The sequence below is a fragment of the Mirounga angustirostris genome, unplaced genomic scaffold (assembly GCF_029215605.1).
Source record: "Mirounga angustirostris isolate CCGP_5_RB_7025 unplaced genomic scaffold, mMirAng1.0.hap1 SCAF_9, whole genome shotgun sequence".
In the NCBI taxonomy this organism is placed as follows: Eukaryota; Metazoa; Chordata; class Mammalia; order Carnivora; family Phocidae; genus Mirounga; species Mirounga angustirostris.
Window position 1 is genome coordinate 33,276,885 of NW_026991717.1, and position 20,220 is coordinate 33,297,104.

Genomic DNA, 20,220 nt, shown 5'->3' on the forward strand with positions numbered 1-20,220 from the left:
CCTGCACTGCTGTTTAACCGTATCTGTTAAAAAGAGGTAAAAATTGTCACCTTAGGTGGATTATTCCCAGAGGCCAGTTAATTCCACTTTGCTTGTGAGGGCAAGGGAAGAATGGTGGCCGGGCACAGCCGGGCCGGAGTGCCTTCCACGTAGGCACATGGAGATCAGAATTTCACGCCACATCCCTGAGCATGCTTTGTTTGATGTGGCACTTGGTGTGGTCTTAAGTGACAGTGCATATTCCCTTTTAATCTCCACATACTCTTTCTTTACAGACCTTTAGGTTCCTGAAACTGGTGGCAACATGACCTGCTAAATTTTCTGCTTGGACCTCTTTGGTTCTCTCCCCTTTCAAGCGAGCAGCACCACAATGACTGTCTACAGCATGCCTTATTTAGCCTTTCCTGTAAGGGTGACCTAGTCAGGTACATTTTAAACAATGCTTCAGTGTAGAAGGTGTAAACTATTTTGGGCTTGATGTGCTGTGAATGTTGCTTTTTTCCCCCCTTTGTTAAAATATTTAAGTAGAAGTGAAAAGGTCCTCTGAGGATCGGATCGTGCATGCGCCATTTTTTACTTAATGCAGCTGTTAAATTGGCAAAGCTCTAAATTGCACTGCTGCCATCTAGTGATAACATTTTTGTAAAGTACAGCAAAACCTACAGATATATACAGTATATAAATATATATATATATATTTATATTTTTGGGGGTGGGAGAAATCCAAAATAAAATAAATGCTTGTTTCATTTTTTAGCTGCTGATATTCATTCCTTATTGTATGTTGTCAGATGAGGAAAGTGTGCAGTTCTGGTACATAAAGATGAATAATATAAACTGAAATCTATAGTTCTAAGGGCTTAACCTACGACTTTGGTAAGAAGCCGGAACACTCCACTGAATGGATATATTGAATTGCAGTATATATGTATGATTGCTTTTTAAGTGACTCTTTTCTTTCGTTAAATCATGTAAATTCCTAAATCCTTTTGCACTGATGTGTTGAATCTTATTGTACATTCAATGAAGGCAAACTTTTATAATTTACCTTTTGTTTTCAAAGACCTTGAAATGTTCTCGCATGGTATTCTATGCAACTCGTTCTCCTCCGGGGTTGACACTGTATTTTTCACATTGATTTAATGGTTGAGTGTAGATTTTCTCGCCCGGCAGGGTTCTCATGCGGTATGTAACCATAGATGCATGTACTGGTGTTTTGTGTAAGTGTTGAAGTGCAATGATGTATAAAAAAGTGGATTCACCTGTTTTTAAAAATAAAACATTGATAAAAGGTGTTTGGAATAATACTCTTTATTCTTGTATCTAAACGTAAGAGGAAGCACTTTTTCAGTGCTTTCAACTTCCTTAGTTCTGTATGTATGTGGAGTGTTAATTGCTCAACCCTGTCAGCTTTTTGAGTTCCTTTTCCACCTCTTCCACAAACGCGGGGAAATTCTGATCCATGAGGCACAAGCGTAGAAAGGGGCCTAACTCTTCCGTGTCCCACGCAGATTGTTCACGGACCGGGGGCCGCTCCTCTGACACCAGGAGAGACTGTGGGGATTTAAGAAGAATAGTTTATTAGAGATTATAGCCAAAAGCAACAGCCTGAATAGAACACAGAAAAACTTCGCTTTAAGGAAATATTAGGGAAACATACACCAAAAATTAGTGCTTATTATAAGCTTTACAGGGTTCCTTTAGATAATGTTTCTAAATATACATAGGAAGTGAGATCAACTTGTAGCCCTAAGTAGTGCAAATGTATTAATGAAATGATTTACAAAGTTAAGATCCTGCTTTAATGACGAATACTGTGCTAACATTTTGTGGATTGACAGAGTTGTCAATGAATGAAATGCACTAGCTTTGTTCATCTTTCCCACCTCATAGATGGATGGGTGTGAGCAGTTCACCATGTGGAAAGAGGGTTTTGAATGTAATAAAGAGAAGTCACAAACGGACTGATCAAAGGACATAATTAACTCACTCATGTCTCTTTCCAGTCCTGTTCATGAAGTTTCACAGGGAGAGAAGAAGCATGGTAACGATCACAACAATCAAGAGACCGACATTTCCATACCCCCCGAGCCCCCCACCCCCGGAAAATTTCTTCACACTACCTCCACTCTTGTTGTCAAACACTTAACCCCTGGCAGCCACTCATCTGTTCTCCATACCTTATAGCTTTGCCTTTTCCAGAGTGTCATAAATGAGGTCACATGGTGTCGAGCAAGTTTTTCACTTGCTTAATTTGCCATCTGTAGGTCTTCTTTGGTAACTTGCAGTGTTTTAAAACCAGTTGAATAAGTTGCTACTATTTAGATACTAGAGTTCAAATCAAAGTCTGACAGTGCTTGGCAATCTGGAAGATACGGTGACACCAGATCCCCAGTCTCATGTGATCCTGTGGGCTCTGGCTCGGCAGTGTTCCCTCTACGTTTGCCGCTTTGACGCCTCACGCTCCTCCTCCTGGGTGGGTGGTTTTATGCCCCTTCTATGGATGGCATGGTTTGGTGTGTGTGTCTACAATTGATATTTCTCTAGAAACTATGTGTAATAGACATTTCCTTTTCTAAATTCAAACCAGCTTCTCAGACTCTACTTAGAAAGAAGAACATGAGGTGGCGCCTGGGTGGCTCAGTCGTTAAGCGTCTGCCTTCGGCTCAGGTCATGATCCCAGAGTCCTGGGATCAAGCCCCGCATCGGGCCCCCTGCTCGGCGGGAAGCCTGCTTCTCCCTCTCCCACTCCCCCTGCTTGTGTTCCCTCTCTAGCTGTCTGTCTCTCTCTCTGTCAAATAAATAAAATCTTTAAAAAAAAAAAAGAACATGAAAGTAACATGGAGCCCTCCACTGTGTTTATACCACACTTAAAACCACTTAGTATCCTGTTAGTGAACATTTATGTTGTTTCCAATCTTGTTTCTATGATCATCACTATGAAGGGCATCCTTATATGCATGTTTGTGTAGCTGAAATGGAATTATAGGTAATTAAATTTGATCTCTATTGCTAAATTGGTTTCCAAAAAGTTTTACCTTGTCTACAAGTTTAGAGCAAACGAGTAGCGTATCTGAGCTGCCAGCCTGGTGCTTTTTCTTGTTTTTACATGGTTCCATACTATGTAAATAAATTAGGCTAAGATACACTTTTTATAGCAACTGACATTTCCTGAAGAAGGATATCACACTCTGCCTTGTTTCCATGTTTTTTGTGGCTCTCCTGTCCTCAGCCACTCATTCAATTAACCTCTAACCACAATGCAAATATGAGGCTACACTGGGGCACTATAGAGTTTGATCTGCTGGACAAAGGTTTTTAGGTTTTGTTTTTTGGAGTTTTTTTGGTCGTGGTTACTTGAGTTATTAAAAGAAATAGACATGAATTCTTAGTCTTCTTAGCTCTTAAGTTTTTAGTTCTATGACCATTTATTTTGAGTTAGTGGTAAGCCAGATGGAGAAAACTCCCATGTTTTCTGTTTTATACCACTGTTAGCACAGTTCAATAAATACATTAAAAAGGAAATTCAGGGGCGCCTGGGTGGCTCAGTCGGTTAAGCAACTGACTCGATTTCAGCTCAGGTCATGATCTCAGGGTCATGGGATCCAGCCCGATGTTGGGCTCTGCGCTTAGCATGGAGTCTGCTTGAGACTCTCTCTCTCTCCCCCTCCCCTGGCTCGTATGTGCTCTCTCTAAAGAAAATTCATACTTGAATACTGCTAATTTCCATGCAGAATCGTATGGAAGGCACAAGCTGTTGTCCGGCGCAGCAGGGAACCGCCGTGAGAAGACAGGCCTCAAGGAGCTCCCAGCAGAGCAGGCATCAAGTAACCCTGAGTTTGAATGAATGGATTTTGTGGGATTCTTTGGTAACCGCAAACTGCAAGGGGAGAGGAATGTCTGAAAACAAGTCTGTGCGAACAGAGCTGACTCCTCCTGGGTTCCCGCACATCCTTAGCTGAGATCTTAGCACTGGAAATTTGCCCCTACAGAAACCATCACTGATCTGATTCCAAATTCATACTGATATTTGTCTTAGGCTAGTTCTCAAATTTCATGTCCAAAATTAAATGGAAACTCTTCCCTCTCTCCCTCTTTTCTGGCGAAGTGGTAATTAAATCCTTGCTCTCACACACTGAACCGCGACTGCCAGGCACGCCCCGCCCGCCCCACCCCTACTTCCTCCGCCGGCCGCTCTTCCGCGGGCACCGGCCCTGGGCAGAGGCTAACAGCCCGCCTGTCTTCACGGGCTTCTGCTCACTCTTCCCCAACAAGGGGTGACCACGGGGACGCAGATTCCTCGGGGTCACTGTTTTCATGGCCGAGGGAAAGAGCAGGCAAACAGGCTCTACCTGAGCTAGCCGGCTCAAGGACGTCCTTCCTCCGGAGGCGCTCGCGCCGGCCGGTCCACGCGGCTGCGGGTTCTCCGGGTTCTGGGCCGGCTGCAAGGAGACGGCTGCAGTTAGGGCACGAGCTGAACGTAACCATAAGCGCCCCCGGCCGTCAGAGGAGCGGCAGCACGTGTGCTTGTGTGAAAAGAAAGTGCCAGGGTCAGTAAAGGGCGAGAAGTCCTCGTCGGCGGAGGCTGCCCCGGCTGAAGCTGGCCAGGAGGGGGCCGTTTGCGTCGGAGGCTCCCCGCGCGGCGCCCGGTAGCGGCTGGCCCTCCGTGTCCGCCAGCGCGCTCCCGCGGGGCTGTTAATGCGGCCGCCGGCAGCTTCGGCTAACCGACTGTTCTTTCTGGGAGTTAGGCCTCAAGTAAGACATCATCGTTGCAGAAAAGCAAAGCAGGGGGCGGGGGGAACCCTATAATTTCAAGACAACCATATGCTTTTAATAAAACTTAAAAAAAAATCTTAGATATTCTGAGGGAATGCGTTCTGTGAGTAAAATACCAAGATATCTTCATTCAACAATGTTTGTGCCTACTAGACCCCGGGGTGAGAAAGGGAAAGGGCCACAGGGAACAAGGCAGAGGTCCAGCCCTCAAGAACCCACAGCCCAGGGGCGCCTGGGTGGCTCAGTCGTTAAGCGTCTGCCTTCGGCTCAGGTCATGATCCCGGGGTCCTGGGATCGAGCCCCGCGTCGGGCTCCCTGCTCCGCTGGGAAGCCTGCTTCTCCCTCTCCCACTCCCCCTGCTTGTGTTCCCTCTCTCGCTGTGTCTCTCTCTCTCAAATAAAATCTTCAAAAACAAAAACAAAAACAAACCCCACAGCCCAGTGAGACCCTAACAAGTAAAACTATGATTATAATGCAACCTAAGAGGTGCTAGAATGAAGGCAGGTATAAGACTTCAGGCTCTTGGTGGAGGGGGTGAGTCACAGGGGGGCTATATACGAGGCAGGAAGTACAGGGATGCTCCAGAATCCATGCTACCCAGAGGGGGTTGTCTTGGGTAGAACACAGGATGTGTCCCAGGCAGATAAAATCCGCACAGTGTAGAAGGAGGCCTGGAGGCCCGAAAGGCTCGGAAGCCTGCTTCTACCTAAAAGCACTGCTTCCAAAGCCCCACCCCCTCCTCCCTAGCCACAGTCTGCAGGTCCGCCGAGGCTTGGGCCACCTGTGGCTGTTGCACACGGTGTGCCCACCCGAGCCGTGAGCTGGCGGGATCATGTGGGGGGAAACTAAGGCCCTCCCCGGCAGGTGCCTCCGTCGGTCAGCAGCATGTTCTGGCTGCCAGAAGTCAGAGGGTGCCATCTTTTGTCTCATCCTATGTGGAAGCTGACTATCACTAGTCAGTAGGTACTCACAGAAAAGTACATCTGGAAGCATCAAAAACAGAAGGCAGGGTGACAGGAAGGGAGGAAGGAACAAAGAGAAAAGAAAACTAGTCAAGAATACTAAAAATGAGCAAAAATGTTAAGGGACTCAAATGAACCAGAAGTCCCTAGGCAAGCCCCCTTTCTCTGTTCAGTTTCCGCACCTGTGAAAATAAAAGTCAGACTCTCATGCCTGGCATTTCTTCTGGTTCCGATACGTGATGCTTTCCTAGGATTTGTACCAGTTCAGCTCACACCGTGTTCCTCAGACAACTGGGACAGACATCAACCAAATGTGGTGTAGTGTAAACACTGAACAGTAGCCAACTGTGAGGGAGATGCCTGAGGCTGGTAGGGTGGTTCGGGTTTAGACCGTCCTCTACTCAAGTGTGTGGACTTAGAAGGTTCTGTGCACACAGTAACTGGTTGCTTTCTTCTTCTGGACTTCTTGTACTGACAAAGGAGAGTTCACCAAGGAACTACCATTCTCTTTCCTGTGCCCCTCTCTTCGGGGTGGACTGGGTTGCCTTAGAAGCCCTCAAGTTGAGAAGCATTTGGTTAGGCCACAATTAGCAAAATTGCAAGGCTGAGGGAAAGTAAAAACAAAATGCTCTGGGAAATGACTCAAGAACTTAAAGTAGAAAGACATGGACTTACTTCTACCTGCAAAGAAGAGAACTATTTCAGACCAAAAAAAAAAAAAAACAAAAACACACACACACACACACATATATATATATATAGGTATTAGGGAGATGACACACCTGAATACAGGAGAGCAGCAAGATGACTAGAACTTGGCCACAGCTTGCAATTCTTTAAGATGGATTCTGAGAAAGGGAGCACAATCCTACATTTCACAGCAGCAGCTATGGGCAAACCTGGGGACGTTTTGCCATTAGGAAGACTAGAATGTTCTAGGCAGCGCTTCACAATGTCTACACTGTGGCAAATTAACCAAGCGGTTTCATCTTGTCTTCTGCTCTGCAGCTTCAGACACTCCATCTCATTATGGCCCCACTGACTCGAGTTCTGACCCTGGCTAGCTAGCCAGCACGCCACTTGTTCATCTGCAAGGGAACACAGATCTGGGCAGGCAACAGTGCTGGCAATGACTGGCATGACGAGGAACGTTTAGATGTTTCCCAGGTGTTGTACTACCTCTGTGTGTGTGTGTGTACATATACATATGTACATGTATACATTTCCATCTCACCAGGTTACAGATGAGGTTCAGGGACTTACACAAGATCACACAGCCACTGATAGGGTCAGGATTCAAACCCAGATCCGTTTTGATTCCAAAGCCTGTGGTCTTTGCACAACATTGCATATAACACCAAACTACAGTTTGGAAAATCCCTGAGTACAGAATCAAGAAAAGACATGAAAAATTTCTAGCCACGTTGGGGATGCTTCTACCTAGATATTTGGGACCAGCCTTCAAAATCAGAGAGCTAGAGCCTCTACCCACTGCTGTAGCTCACAACCCTCAGCCTGTGTTTACTGTTCCATGCTATAGCCTCAGTTTATCTTCTTATGTTAAGATAATTGTGTAGTCTGGTTAGGTTCTAGCCTGATGCATCTTCATTGCCTTTATAAGGCATTCCAGACCTACTTCCCAAATCCTAGGACCCTATTTGGTTCCTGTCCCACCCCATGCACTGGATACCATAATCTGAATCTCATAACGGATCGATGAAACCTACAAAGAAGATAATCTATTTAGGGGGCAAAGGATCATAAGCAATAAAGTACCTCGTAATAAACCACTCCATCCCATTTGTAGGGAAGTGATTCTTAATAGCGGGGAGCTGATGTGGCAAAATGCCTGAAACTAGATCCAGGGTTTATAAGAAATGCAGCTTTAGCATGAAGACATCTTCACAAAAAAGATCAGACGGAAACAAATGAAGGGAAAGAATCCTAAAACAAAATCTTATTTGGCAAACTAAACACATTCAAGAGAAAATCAGTACTTGTTCAAAGAAAAAGACCTTATGATAAATAATGTCAGTTTATGTTCGCCCTAGATAAATTCTGAACCAGAAACTTGGTGGCAAAATAGCAACAATGAACCATCTCGGTCCAGTAGTTAAGTTTAAGGGCCCTTACAGGATGAAGGGACAGGAAGCCAGCTTTGGAAAATCGTTTCTCAAAGTAGAAAATAAAAAACCCAGCTTGAAACTGGGATTTCATCTCAAGAGCAGAGGTAGATGCTTATGCTAACAGCGTTTGGGATTAGGCCAAAGAAATGCTAGAATATGTCCTTCCAGGAGAAATTCTGTAACAATGATTCTCCAACTTAATGATCACAAGATCCCTTTACACTTGGACAAATGACCGAGGCCCAAGGCCAGACTTGGTTTGGGTTATATCTTTCTGGTATTTAGAAGTTAAGAATGAAAACAATAACTAAAAATACTGAGTCATTTAAAATAAAGGAACCCATTATATGTTATTAAAAATGTTTTTATGAAAATAACTATTTCCTAAAACAAAAATGTCATGCTTTTGCAAATCTCTGGAATGTCTAGCTTAATGGAAGACAGCTGGACTCTCCTATCTACTTCTGAATTCAATCTGCTGCTTTGGATGAGGTACATGAAGAAAATCTGGCTTCACACAGGTATGTAGGTGGAAAAGGCAGAAGTATCTTAAAATAGCCTTTTCAGGTAATGGTGGATATTCTTTGGTAGGACATCAAAACTCAACAAGAGACAGGTTCTTAAAAGTTGGTTGTAACAGAATCTGAAATCATAGCAACGAGCTAGTTACGCTCTGTCACATTAAAGCCACCGGACTGTTGTGTACTTCGAGCGGCTCTCTATCCGTGCATGATTTTGTAGCATCATGGATTGGTCCCTTGGAAAATACTGGTTCGCCGGGCTATACAGATCTTCCAAAAGGTTGAAACCTTTTGTCATATAATTATTTCTAAAAAAGAAACACACTCCTGTTCCTTAGCACTGTCAGAAAAGTCTTCCGGGTCAGGCAGCTGTGCCGGTCCAGCGGCGGAAAGAAGTTTTCCAAGATTCCAGTCTTCACTGCAGAAGCTTATTTCATCATTGTTGATAAATATAATTAGTTGCTTTCCGAAAAGGACAGGCTCACTTCATTTGAGAAAATGCCCACCGCATACCCAAAGCCGGGGAGCGGCAGTCTGTCCGCCGTTCCGGGGCTAAGGGCGCCCCGAGGGCGCTCGGCGCAGCACGGGCTGACTCAGCGCACAGCGCGGCTGCCACGCACCTCCCCTCGAAACAGGGGCCGCGCTTCCGAGCGCAGAGCGCGCGTGCGCGTGTCCCCCCCGCAAGCGACTGCTGAAGACCGTGCTGACTCCCTGCATGGTCTGATGTCACTGCCTTGATCTGTGCTAAGGTGACAGCAGCTTTGCTCACAGTTCTGTTGTCAGGTTAATGCAAATACGGACACGATGAAAAAGGGCAACTAAGGTCATATTATAAAAACAAGGGTGACTTTACAGACCCCTGCAAAGGGTCTCAGGGAAGAGTCCAGGGACCATCACGTGGAGGGCCACGGTCTATAGTGACACCCCGAACACGGCCGGGACTCCCGGCTAGTCTAATTTCTAGGAGGATGGTAGCCACAGTGACGATCAACCTTCAATTTAAGTAAGTCACTCAACATTAGGTACCTTTTAACCCATAAACCAGACTCAACAAATTCCACTGTGATTTTTGGCCCCCCGAAGCAAGACCTTGTCAGGTTTCTCACGAAGCCACCACGCCCGCCTACTTACCCCTTGCTGCGGTGGCATGCCCTGCGCACAGCCCTTCCCTGGGCTTTCACCTGCCCTCAGTGGGCCGGGCCCCGGCCGGAGCTCCTGGCTGACTGCGTCGGGCACCTGGACAGTCACATACTGGGCCAGCTTCTGCACACAGCTGCAGCAGTGTTCCAGGGCCTGCTCCTTGGACCCTCCACTGAACTGCACCCGGAACATGCGACTCTTGTTCTACGGGACAAATCCAAAGTTAGCCTCCGTAACCCTCGTCATACACTTATTTACTGTGAGGTCTTCTAGTGAGGGCTTACCTTTGCTTGCAGGGGAAGAGGTCTGGATAAAGGAGCGATTACTCTAGATTGTTACTGTGGGTAGACAAAAGCCAGTGATTTCTTTTCTTCCCCCTTTGGGGAACCACTCCTACTAAATTCATCTCCTTCAGGGAACTGACATCAGCAAAAATGGAAACGCCCATATCGTAAAGACCGGGAAAGTCACTACTGACTGCAGTAAAAGATCAGTGTTTTGTCTCACTTTGGAATAAAGATCTCATAGCTTCTAATGCCTTAGGTGGAAAATCAGCGCTGGCTCAAAAAAACTTTTCTAAACCTAAGTATGTAAAAGAGCAAACCAGGGAGACGGCACATCAAACAAACCAGCGAAGTTGACCAACAAGACTGGGGAACAGGTGACAGGCAGATGCTAAGAGCGAGTGAATGTCACAGTGGTAATCTGCAGCGCTCTAGATCCTCTAGATCCGGAAAAAAGCCAGCCTACCACACAAACCACATGTTGCCTCTCATTTGCTGTATGAGTTCTATCCCTTGGCAAATCAGCAAATGTGGGGGAGATACAGTTAACATTGTAAAAGTTTGGCAACTACATCAAACTTATTTGATTGTAAGTTTAAAAACAGAACTATGTTGTAACAGTAACAACAAAAATAAACCCATTATTTTAGTAGTAGCTTCCTGTTTTGCCAGTCTAATACCCTGCCTAGTTTTGAGGAGTCGATACATACCAGACAGGTGGTATGTATGGTGTGCCTTTGTTCAATTTCTTCGTTAAAGATATCCAGATGCTAACTTAGCACAGTGACAGTACTTTCCATCTATTAAATACATAAATCACTCTACTAATGGGAAAATGTTTCCAACTACAGCTAATAAAACCCTTTTAAGTTCCCACAGGCAAAATCCCTTGGTTTGCCTGTTCCCAATTTGCACTGTTTAAATTTTTAGATAAAGCCATTAGGCAAAGCCACATATTTACATTACAGAAAACTCTGGGCATGTCTAAGTGATGAGGAGGTATCATGTTTAGAAGAATAGACACTGCTCCCTCTTTACTGCCATTGTTGGGTTCTCTTCATTTCCTAATTCACTTAGTCTTTATCCTAAGATAACCCATTATCACTACCCCTAAAACAATGAAAAAATACGAAAAGGGAATACTCCAATATATACATATCTTAGAACATATATACCCACTTATCCACTGTGGGTTATATATTACATGGCTATGTTAGACTATACTACCATTTAGTAACCTAAGAATATAAAAATAGAAGGATAGTTCATTGCTCTTAATGACCGAAGAGTATTCCTTTATTTAACTGGCCCCCTACTGACAAACATTTAAGTTATTTACAGCCTTTTGTCCCCTTATAAACCACAAAGCTGTGGTAGGCATTCTCATACACACATCTTTGTGCATCCATTTGCCTGGTCAAAACGTCTTGTGTATTTTGGTACCTAATGCCAAACTGCTCCGGCCAAGACAGTATCAATTTACTCCTACTGATGGTCTATCTGTCTGTACCCTCCAACACTGGAGATTCTTATTCTTTTTAAACTTTTTCTACTTACTCTACTAGGCTAACATAGATTTTTATTGTAGGATTTCATTTCTTTGATTACAAATAAGGTCAAATATTTCTCTTCCACTTATTGGTCATCTGTATTTTTTCTTTTCTGGATTGCCTATTCATCTCCTTAGCCATTTTTCTCTTGGATGAACAATCCCCAAATTGTCAAGAATAATTGAAAGCTGATCTTCCCCGAGGAAGGAGAAAGAACTGGTAAGAGACCTATACATTCCATTTTTGGCAATTCTATGAATCTGTGTGTGTGTGTGTGTGTGTGTGTGTGTGTGAAATTGAGCTGCTTTCCTGTTTACAAGTAATTAGCTGTTTCCAGCTTACCCTAGTTTAAACTCTATATGAAGACATCTGTATTAGCTATTCCCATTGTACCTCAGAGCTGGACAAAAGGCTGTCTACAGAAACAGACAATTATTAAGTGTATCAGCAGGGCAAAGATCTCACACCAGTCATGTAGGTCTAGAGCTATCTATATGTCAGTATAGATAAGAACAGTCTGGACAGTTAGGGTTTCTTTAGAATGTAGTTCCAAGAATGACAGGGTAGGCTATATGCGTGATAGCCTAACTGAAGGCTTGCTCCAAGTTTGCTTCTGTAAAATTCTCAGATAGAATTTGAGCTTATCATCTGAAGCCAGAAATATCACCCCAATGCATGTAGACCCAAGATAAAACTGAGGTGCATCAGGAAAAAATGTGACACTGAGCTACATCGCCATCCCACATCCTCAATGCCAATGGGGCACCACAATGGAAAAGCTGCCACTGGGTTAACAAGAAGGACTCCTAAGTCGAAAATCTTGATAAGATGTATTCTTATGCCATAATTAAAAGTGAGAAAGGGCTCCTTGTGGTGAAATGAAAAGTTTTCAAGTATATGCCAACAGCCATGAACTGGCCTAAATATACAGTCTATCATCTAAAGAGATTAGCTCAAAATTACTGTATTTTAAGTGATGGTTTACCTGTTAGATTGTTCTCCCCCCTACTTCAGAACACTTAATTTCAAGTTATTACAACAAGCAGAAAACTCCCTTCACACAGACACCTTGAGGAAACAAAAGTGAAGGATAAGGGCTTGCCTCCAGACACTGATCACGTACTCACAAGAAAATCAAGCTCCACCTTCTGGGAGGCACCATGCCCAGTAAATTCTGACTCACAGGTGTGAACAGCATCTGCTTTTGGCAATTCTTAAGCTGCAGGCTCTCCGGCTGATGTCATACGGTACCAGCTACATGTGTAAGACGTGGGCCTGGTTAGCACCATGTGGGAGGAGAGCCAAGGAGACCACAAGGCCTCACCGACCTGCTGGGTTTTCCTGCTGGTTTTAGATTCATTGCCCAGATCTGTCTGTATGAAGTTTCCCATCACTACCAGGACCCCAACCAAAGCAGTTTTTCCTACTGCTGGTAGAGAATTCCTCTGCCATAGAAAAGGAAGGACAGGGGAGTACAAAAAAAAGGGCTGAATGAGAGAAGGGGCTTCAACACGTTCTTTGACGCTTTACTTTGAAATCAAGCGTAGGCCAGACGAAATCATGCAAACATGATTCAGTGAGTTCCTGGGGGTAAAGAGGACAGTGGTTTATGTTTACTCCTTTAAACCAAAGTCCCTGCAGATAGGTAATTAAATGATGACTGTTAGCCGATTAACCTGGACCATTTTGATCAGAATTACGGAAAAAAAGGAAGCCCAATTTGCAAATAGGCAGAACTTAAACAATCTGCTTATTTCATCCAGAGAGAAAAGAAATATAATCTTTTATTTACCCACAGAATTTAAGCTATATTAAATTGCTGTTAACAGAATAAAAACTTTATTTCAAAATACTTCTTCCATTTATCAACTTAAACAATGGTGTTTGTTACATAATATATGGTTAACTAAAAGTTATCCAAGGCAAGAAACACCAAAGATATCCTTTTCCAGGTAAGGCAAAAAAAAAAAAAAGAATCTGTTGGTTCAGGGGCACCTGGGTGGCTCAGTCGTTAAGCGTCTGCCTTCGGCTCAGGTCATGATCCCAGGGTCCTGTCATGATCCCAGGGTCCTGGGATCGAGCCCCGCATCGGGCTCCCTGCTCAGCGGGAAGCCTGCTTCTCCCTCTCCCACTCCCCCTGCTTGTGTTCCCTCTCTTGCTGTCTCTCTCTCCCTGTCAAATAAATAAATAAAAATTAAAAAAAAAAAAGAATCTGTTGGTTCAATATTGTTATATCAGTAGATCACAAAAAGGAAGAAAAAAAACATGATCTTGAGAAGGTGTCAAAAGTCTTTTGATAAATCAATATGTAATCCTGATAAAAGAATTAGTAGGTAAACTTTAACTGAAAGAATACCTCCCTTACATGTTAAAGAATATCTGATCAACAGCTAGAAATGTTCTTAACGTCTAAATACTACTTGCCATTCAAGTCAATAAGAGGTCAAGGATGACGCTATAATCATGAAATTAGGTTCTGAAAGGTCCAGGTAATTCAGTAAGATGAGAAAAGTAATAAGTATAAACTACTGGAAAAAAATAAAATTGTCAGTGTAGATTATAAAATCACTTTCCTAAGAATTAAAAAATTAACAAATCAGAGTTAATGTAAGTTTAGTGAGGAAGCCAAATTTCAATTAATTCAGAAATAGTCTAATAATAAGCAGCTAGAAATATCTTTGGGATAAAGAATACCATTCACAGTAACAGTAGGCAAAAGCTTCCTAACCTTAAATATTTCTAAAATCTATATATATGTACAATACTTATATACATATATATATAAATTACACAAATTACATAAATACATACTTCTATATAGCATGTAGAATATATATGTTTCTACATGTATATAACTGTAATCTCTATACATATTCTGTCTAAATACTTTGAAGAGGAAAATAAGTCAAAACCAGTAGGTAGGTAATTCAAAGAAGAAATATAGATGGCTAACAAAAAGACAAAAAAATGTTCATTCTCATTAGTTACCAAAGAAATGCAAATTAAAGGAAGATGCTCATTTCTGCCAATCAGATTGGAAGCTAGCTTTAAAATTTAAATTATATCTCCCTATTGCAAAGAATTTGGATAAATGAGCATTCTTAAATTCACTAGAGCTACGGAAACAGGGGTGACCTATAGAGAGGGCAGATTTACAAAATAAATACACATACTTCCAGGACTCCTATCTCAAGAACCCTGTAAATAAATCCTTATGAAAATCAAAATATTTTTATAATAGTGAAAACTTGGGAATTAGTTAGCCGAATCATGTTGCATCCAAACAATAAAATGCTATGTAGCCATGAAGAATCACATTTTCAAAGACTAAGAAAGTCATGACTCAGGATCACATTCCTGATGTAATGTTACATGACAAGAAAGCAGGAACAAAGCACTCTGTATAATACAATCCCAAATGTATAAATTATCTATATGGTACACACTGTTCATTGCCATGAGCAGATACATACGAGAGGCTGGGAAAGCCAAACGCTCATTTTGCTAATGTTAGCAAACTGGGACTGGCCACATCACACTGTTCTGGTCCATGAGACATAAGAAGACCTATTCTAGGGGTTGTGGAAAGTAGAAAGAAGCCTTATAGGAAAGTTTATGCTTTCTTTATGAAAGGGACGAAGAAGCTGGTTTTCCTCGAATAGAAATTCAGTCAAGCTACAGCTGCCATTTTGTAAATATGAGGGAGAGGCCAGCGGAATTGCAAAGATGTTGACCTTGGCACTGTGAAATTGCTGGGCCAATGCTAGCAACTGCCTGTTTCTAGATTTGGTATTTAGTGAAAAAAATAAACCCCTAATTTGGGGGGCCATTATGCTTGGATTTTCTGTCACATGCATGTGAATGCTATCCTAACTGAAAGAATATATATGTCAAGTAACAACTTCAAATGTTAATAATGATTATTTTTGAGTGGTCAAATTGCTTGGTTTTTATTTTGCTCTTTATAGTTAAATTTTTTTTTTTTTTTAAGATTTTATTTATTTATTTGAGAGAGAGAGAATGAGAGACAGAGAGCAGGAGAGGGAGGAGGGTCAGAGGGAGAAGCAGACTCCCTGCTGAGCAGGGAGCCCGATGTGGGACTCGATCCCGGGACTCCAGGATCATGACCTGAGCCGAAGGCAGTCACTTAACCAACTGAGCCACCCAGGCGCCCTATAGTTAAAATTTTTAATAGTAATATGTATCAGGAAAAAGTTAAAACTCAGGTATCAGACATATGGCATGGTGTAACTTTTAAAAGACATATATAGTTGACTCTAGAGTGAGAGGTGAGGGGTGCTGACCCCCACGCAGTTGAAAGTCCAAGTATGACTTATGACTCCCCCAAAACTTAGCTACTAGTAGCCTAATATTTTTTTTTTAAAGATTTTATTTATTTGTGAGAGAGAGAATGAGAGACAGAGAGCATGAGAGGGAGGAGGGTCAGAGGGAGAAGCAGACTCCCCGCCGAGCAGGGAGCCCGATGTGGGACTCGATCCCGGGACTCCAGGATCATGACCTGAGCCGAAGGCAGTCGCTTAACCAACTGAGCCACCCAGGCGCCCCACTAGTAGCCTACTATTGACAGGAAGCCTTACCCATAACATGATCAACACACTTTGTATGTTACATGTATTATATACTGTATTCTTATAATGAAGTAAGCTAGAGAAAAGAGAATGTTAAGAAAATCATAAGGAAGAGCAAATACATTTACAGTGCTGTACAGTACTTATCAAAAAAAAAAAAATCTGTGTATCAGCAGACCTGTGAGTTCAAAGTCGTGTTGTTCTGGCATGATGCGGGCCAGGGCCGGGAGTCAGAAGACCAGTGGGTGGCCCGGCTCTCTGACGAGTTATAACCTGGCCTAGTGGTGGAAGTAGAATTCCATTCCCTCATACATAAAATGAAAACAGGAGCTCTTGAAAATGTGCAACAGGGTTTTTGAGTATGTGCTGCAGACCGCTTTGGCAGTCTGGTGAAGCCAGCGGACGACTTCTCAAAACACCGTTTTTAATCACATAAAATACATTAGAAACCAATTATCCTGAAGTAGTCTACTACAATATTAAAACACTAATTTGTGAACTAACAGTATATATACTTATTAAAAATACGCAATAAAAAGATCTAACAGCGGGGTCTAATGACCACCATAATTCTGAGGCAGCAATGAGCATGACTGACACTGAAGTTCTCAGAAATTGTGACGTGGTAGGAAATTAGCTGACTTCTATTGGTGCAAAGGTCTAATACAACTGTGTCTGATGCCCACATTCATAACTGAAGGAAATGATAAATTTCAATTAGAGGTCAGTGAAAATCCATGGTCCCCTGAATTCTTAAAGGCCCCTTTGGAGGAGTGGACCCCAGGCTAAGACCTTTCCCTTAGATGCTCTATTAGGTGCTCTTCCAACTCTCAGTCTATGAGCCCATGAAAAATTAGGATCTTTCACCTAAATTTCAATAATATCTACTCAATGAATGTTAACAGATTGGTTTTTTATAGTTATTTCTGAAAGAAAATAATCCAGATGATTAGTCTGTATGTGTCTCTTTAATATTAAAGAGGGAAAATGAAAAGACATACTCAGTAAAGCATTCGAAAATAGTAAGCCAAACAATGAAGTGCCCCACGTCCCCCCAGCGTGTGCCTGGGGAGTGGAGAATGGTTGGGCCGCTCCGTCAGATCAAAGCCTTGGCTCCCTTGGCTCCTCAGCAACACCCTCTCGCTCACTGGGCCCCTGCCTCCCTGCAGCCCGGGGTTCACGGTCTGCTCAGAGTGCAAACCTTTCTGAAACATACGGAATCAGGCCAGTTCCATTTCACCTGCAAGAAGAAGCCCCCACCCCCACCCCCGCCATGCACATTTAGAAGATGAGAAGGGTATGATCGTTGGCTTAAAACAGTTGGCCACAGGGCCTCTTGCCTTTATTGTTGTTCCAAACAACAGACAATCCATGCGTCTCACAATCTTCAACCAGTTCTTGCTACCAATGAGTGAAAACCCTTCCTGAAACAAAACAATTAAAACAATTAGCTACAGAAGCAAAAAGGGACATGAAGAATGGCTCTGGTGCAGCTGCCTCCCATTAGAAAGTTGTACATTTATTCTGAAATTTAGCAGAGTAGAAATGGCTCAATTTCACCCACTGCCAAGGATGACCCTTCCAGTAAGTCCCCGAGCCCAGTGCTCTTCCCACCTGATCCACAGTAACAGTCTCAGCTTTTATTGCTTGATCTTTTCATATTGAAAATCAATAAAATATTAAAGGTAGTAGAGGTCCACAGTCATAGTTGCTATAAAATACATTTCTAGGATTTGCCAAAATACTAGCTTATATTCCTGAAAGGTAAGGGTTTCCAATATACTAATTTATTAGCTTATCTGACACAGCTCTAACTACATAGCGAGAGTTCTCTTCATGAGAATCTTATTTTCAGATTCCTATGAATGGAAAAATTGAAGCAACTTGTTCTTGGATGCTGAATGTCTTTCTTCATCTCAGTCTGAAAAAAAAAAAAAAAAAAAAGGCAAAGAGGGCAGTAGAGGGCACACTAGTCTCAAAAGAGAGACAGCAGTTAGATCCTAATGGTAAAAGATGAACTTTTTTCTGTAGCTTATTGATAATAAAGTAAATAGAATTGACTGTTTAACCACTGTGTTCACTCATAAGCTCCAATTATGTTGTCAGTGGATTTCCTCGGTTAAGAAGCCCGTTAAGTGAGAATGCGTTCAGCATTCAGTAAAACTGATCCCAGGAACAGAACAACTGGCCGTATGCAAATCCTGCCTGCCCCCTGCTGGGCTCCTTTGTCTCCCCCTATACTGTTCTGGAGCCGACCCACAGCCAGGGGAGGCTGCTGGAGGGATCTGGGAGGAGTCGGAAAAAACTCCAACAATTAGAAAACAGAAGAAAACGTCGTCCCTTATAAATACAAACCCTCACGGCGTCTCTCTTCCTAAATCTGTATACAGAGAAACCACAACTTCCAGAGATATTTAGAGCCTGGGAAAACTGGGTGTTAATTCCTCAGCATTTTCATTTAAAAAAGGAAGAAAAAGAGTCACTTCTAAAATGTTGATTCTAAGAGTTTCATCATTAATACTAGGGTTTTTTTTTTTTTTTGTAATGAAAAAAGAAGTTAGGCAAACCATCTGTGATTTCTTCTTAAAACTCTCAGAATTAGCAAAAAGAAATGCATTCACTATTAGATCCCAAACATGTATGTAGTGTAAAATGGCAGTATACAAGGACCCTGGCACTCACACACATTGCTGGTGGAAGCACAAACTGGTACAACTCTTTTTTTTTTTTTTTTTTTTAAGTAGGCTCCCTGCTGGGCGTGAACTCACACCCAATGCGGGACTTGAACCCACAACCCTGAGATCAAGACCTGAGCGGAGATCAAGAGTCAGATGCTTAACCGACTGAGGCACCCAGTTGCCCCCAAACTGGTACAATTCCTACGGAGGATAATTTGGCAGGATCAACATTACAAATGCAATACTCTTTAACCTGGCAACTCCCATCCTGGGAATTCAAAATTTCACGGATCCACCTGCACACGTGTAAAGTGATGCAAGGACAGAGTTAAGGATTTCTGCGTTTTTAATAGTAAAAGACTGGAAACAACTCAAGTATACATCAACAGTGGACTGGTTAAATAAAATATGGTACTCTTTACAACAGTATCCAACTGTAAGAAATAATAAATGCTCTGTATCAGTGCTGTTCAGGAGAAATGTAATTTGAGCCACATATGTAATTTTCAATTTTCTAATAGCCACATTTAAAAAATAAAAAGCAGTTGGTAAAATTTTAATATTTAACTTCTATGTCAGAAACATTGTTATTTCAACATGTAAACACTGTAAAACATTAAGGTAGTACCAAAACAGAGAATGTAAACTAAGTTTCTGACCCCCAGGGTGTTGTACACCTACACCACATCTCAATTTGGACACTATTTTTGATGGTTAAAGTGAAATGTCATTCCACCAAAACAATGACATTTAATGGGAACATAAGTTACACTGCTGCCATTTTAAAATCTAACTTTAAATTAAATTTAAACTTGGTTTTTAGTCCCCCAGCCACATTTCGAGTGCCCAGCAGCCATGCATGGCTGGCCCACTGCTACCTTCTGACAGGGCGGGGTTCTGTATTGATCTCCATGGTATATTGTTCAGCAAAAAGCAAGCTACAGAGCCATGTCCATAATATGCCACCTTCTGTATAAGAAAGGGAGGAAACATGCAATGTATATTCTTATTTGCTTGTATTTACATTAAAAAGAAACTGGAAGGATTAGTACACATGAGACTAAAAAAAAATTAGCTATCTGTAGGGAGTGGGAGGAACAGTGCAGATGGGGGCAGGAGCTGGAGGAAGATTTTTTACTCTATGTCTTTTTATGTTGCTTTGAGTTTTGAACCACATAAGCCTGTTCTGCATATATATGGGAATCTCTGTGAAAACAAGGATACCCATTCCACTATGGCAAAAACTCAAGGAAGACGTGAAAGTGGAACCTAAAGAAATGGTAAGTCCATGGGAACTCTGTACTATCCTTACAAACTTTCTTGCAAATCCGAAACTATTCTAGAATAAAAAGTTGATTAAAAAAGAAAAGAAATGAATGGCTCTTGGCCCTGGTCGGATCTCACCTCTTCCTGTCTCTAGTCCAGCTTGGGTTCTACAGGACATCTCCACCGGACAGCTCCACACATCTCTCTGTGTGAGCATGCCCGGCTGCATCCGGACAGCTGTCCTCCACAAACACTGTCGCTCCTATGTGGTGCTGCCTCAGTGAATGGTGTCACGCACACCTGCCCGACACCCAAGTGATCACCGGGC

At 42.5% G+C, this 20,220-nt stretch overlaps 2 protein-coding genes across 7 annotated transcripts in view; one reads left to right on the forward strand and one right to left on the reverse strand.

Annotated features, from left to right (window-relative positions):
- The window catches only part of NPTN (neuroplastin), a 74,362-nt gene extending 70,271 nt beyond the window's left edge, over positions 1-4,091 (forward strand). For 3 of the 6 annotated variants that reach the window (XR_010404962.1, XM_064570176.1, XM_064570173.1), the window contains one exon: positions 276-1,295. Coding sequence is in view for 3 of the 6 variants with exons in the window: in XM_064570174.1 (XP_064426244.1) it covers positions 3,735-3,847 (113 nt within the window). In the remaining 3 variants the exon portion in view is untranslated. Of the gene's footprint in view, positions 1-275; positions 1,296-3,734 lie in introns of those variants that run through there. The other 3 variants (XM_064570174.1, XM_064570175.1, XM_064570172.1) reach the window with 3 other exon arrangements.
- REC114 (REC114 meiotic recombination protein) overlaps positions 1,323-20,220 on the reverse strand; it is a 108,098-nt gene continuing 89,200 nt past the window's right edge. The window contains exons 3-6 of the mRNA XM_045899734.2: positions 17,289-17,372; positions 9,517-9,729; positions 4,353-4,442; positions 1,323-1,554 (exon numbers count right to left, since the gene is read on the reverse strand). Coding sequence (XP_045755690.1) covers positions 1,390-1,554; positions 4,353-4,442; positions 9,517-9,729; positions 17,289-17,372 — 552 coding nt within the window. The 3' untranslated portion in view covers positions 1,323-1,389. The remainder of the gene's footprint in view (positions 1,555-4,352; positions 4,443-9,516; positions 9,730-17,288; positions 17,373-20,220) is intronic.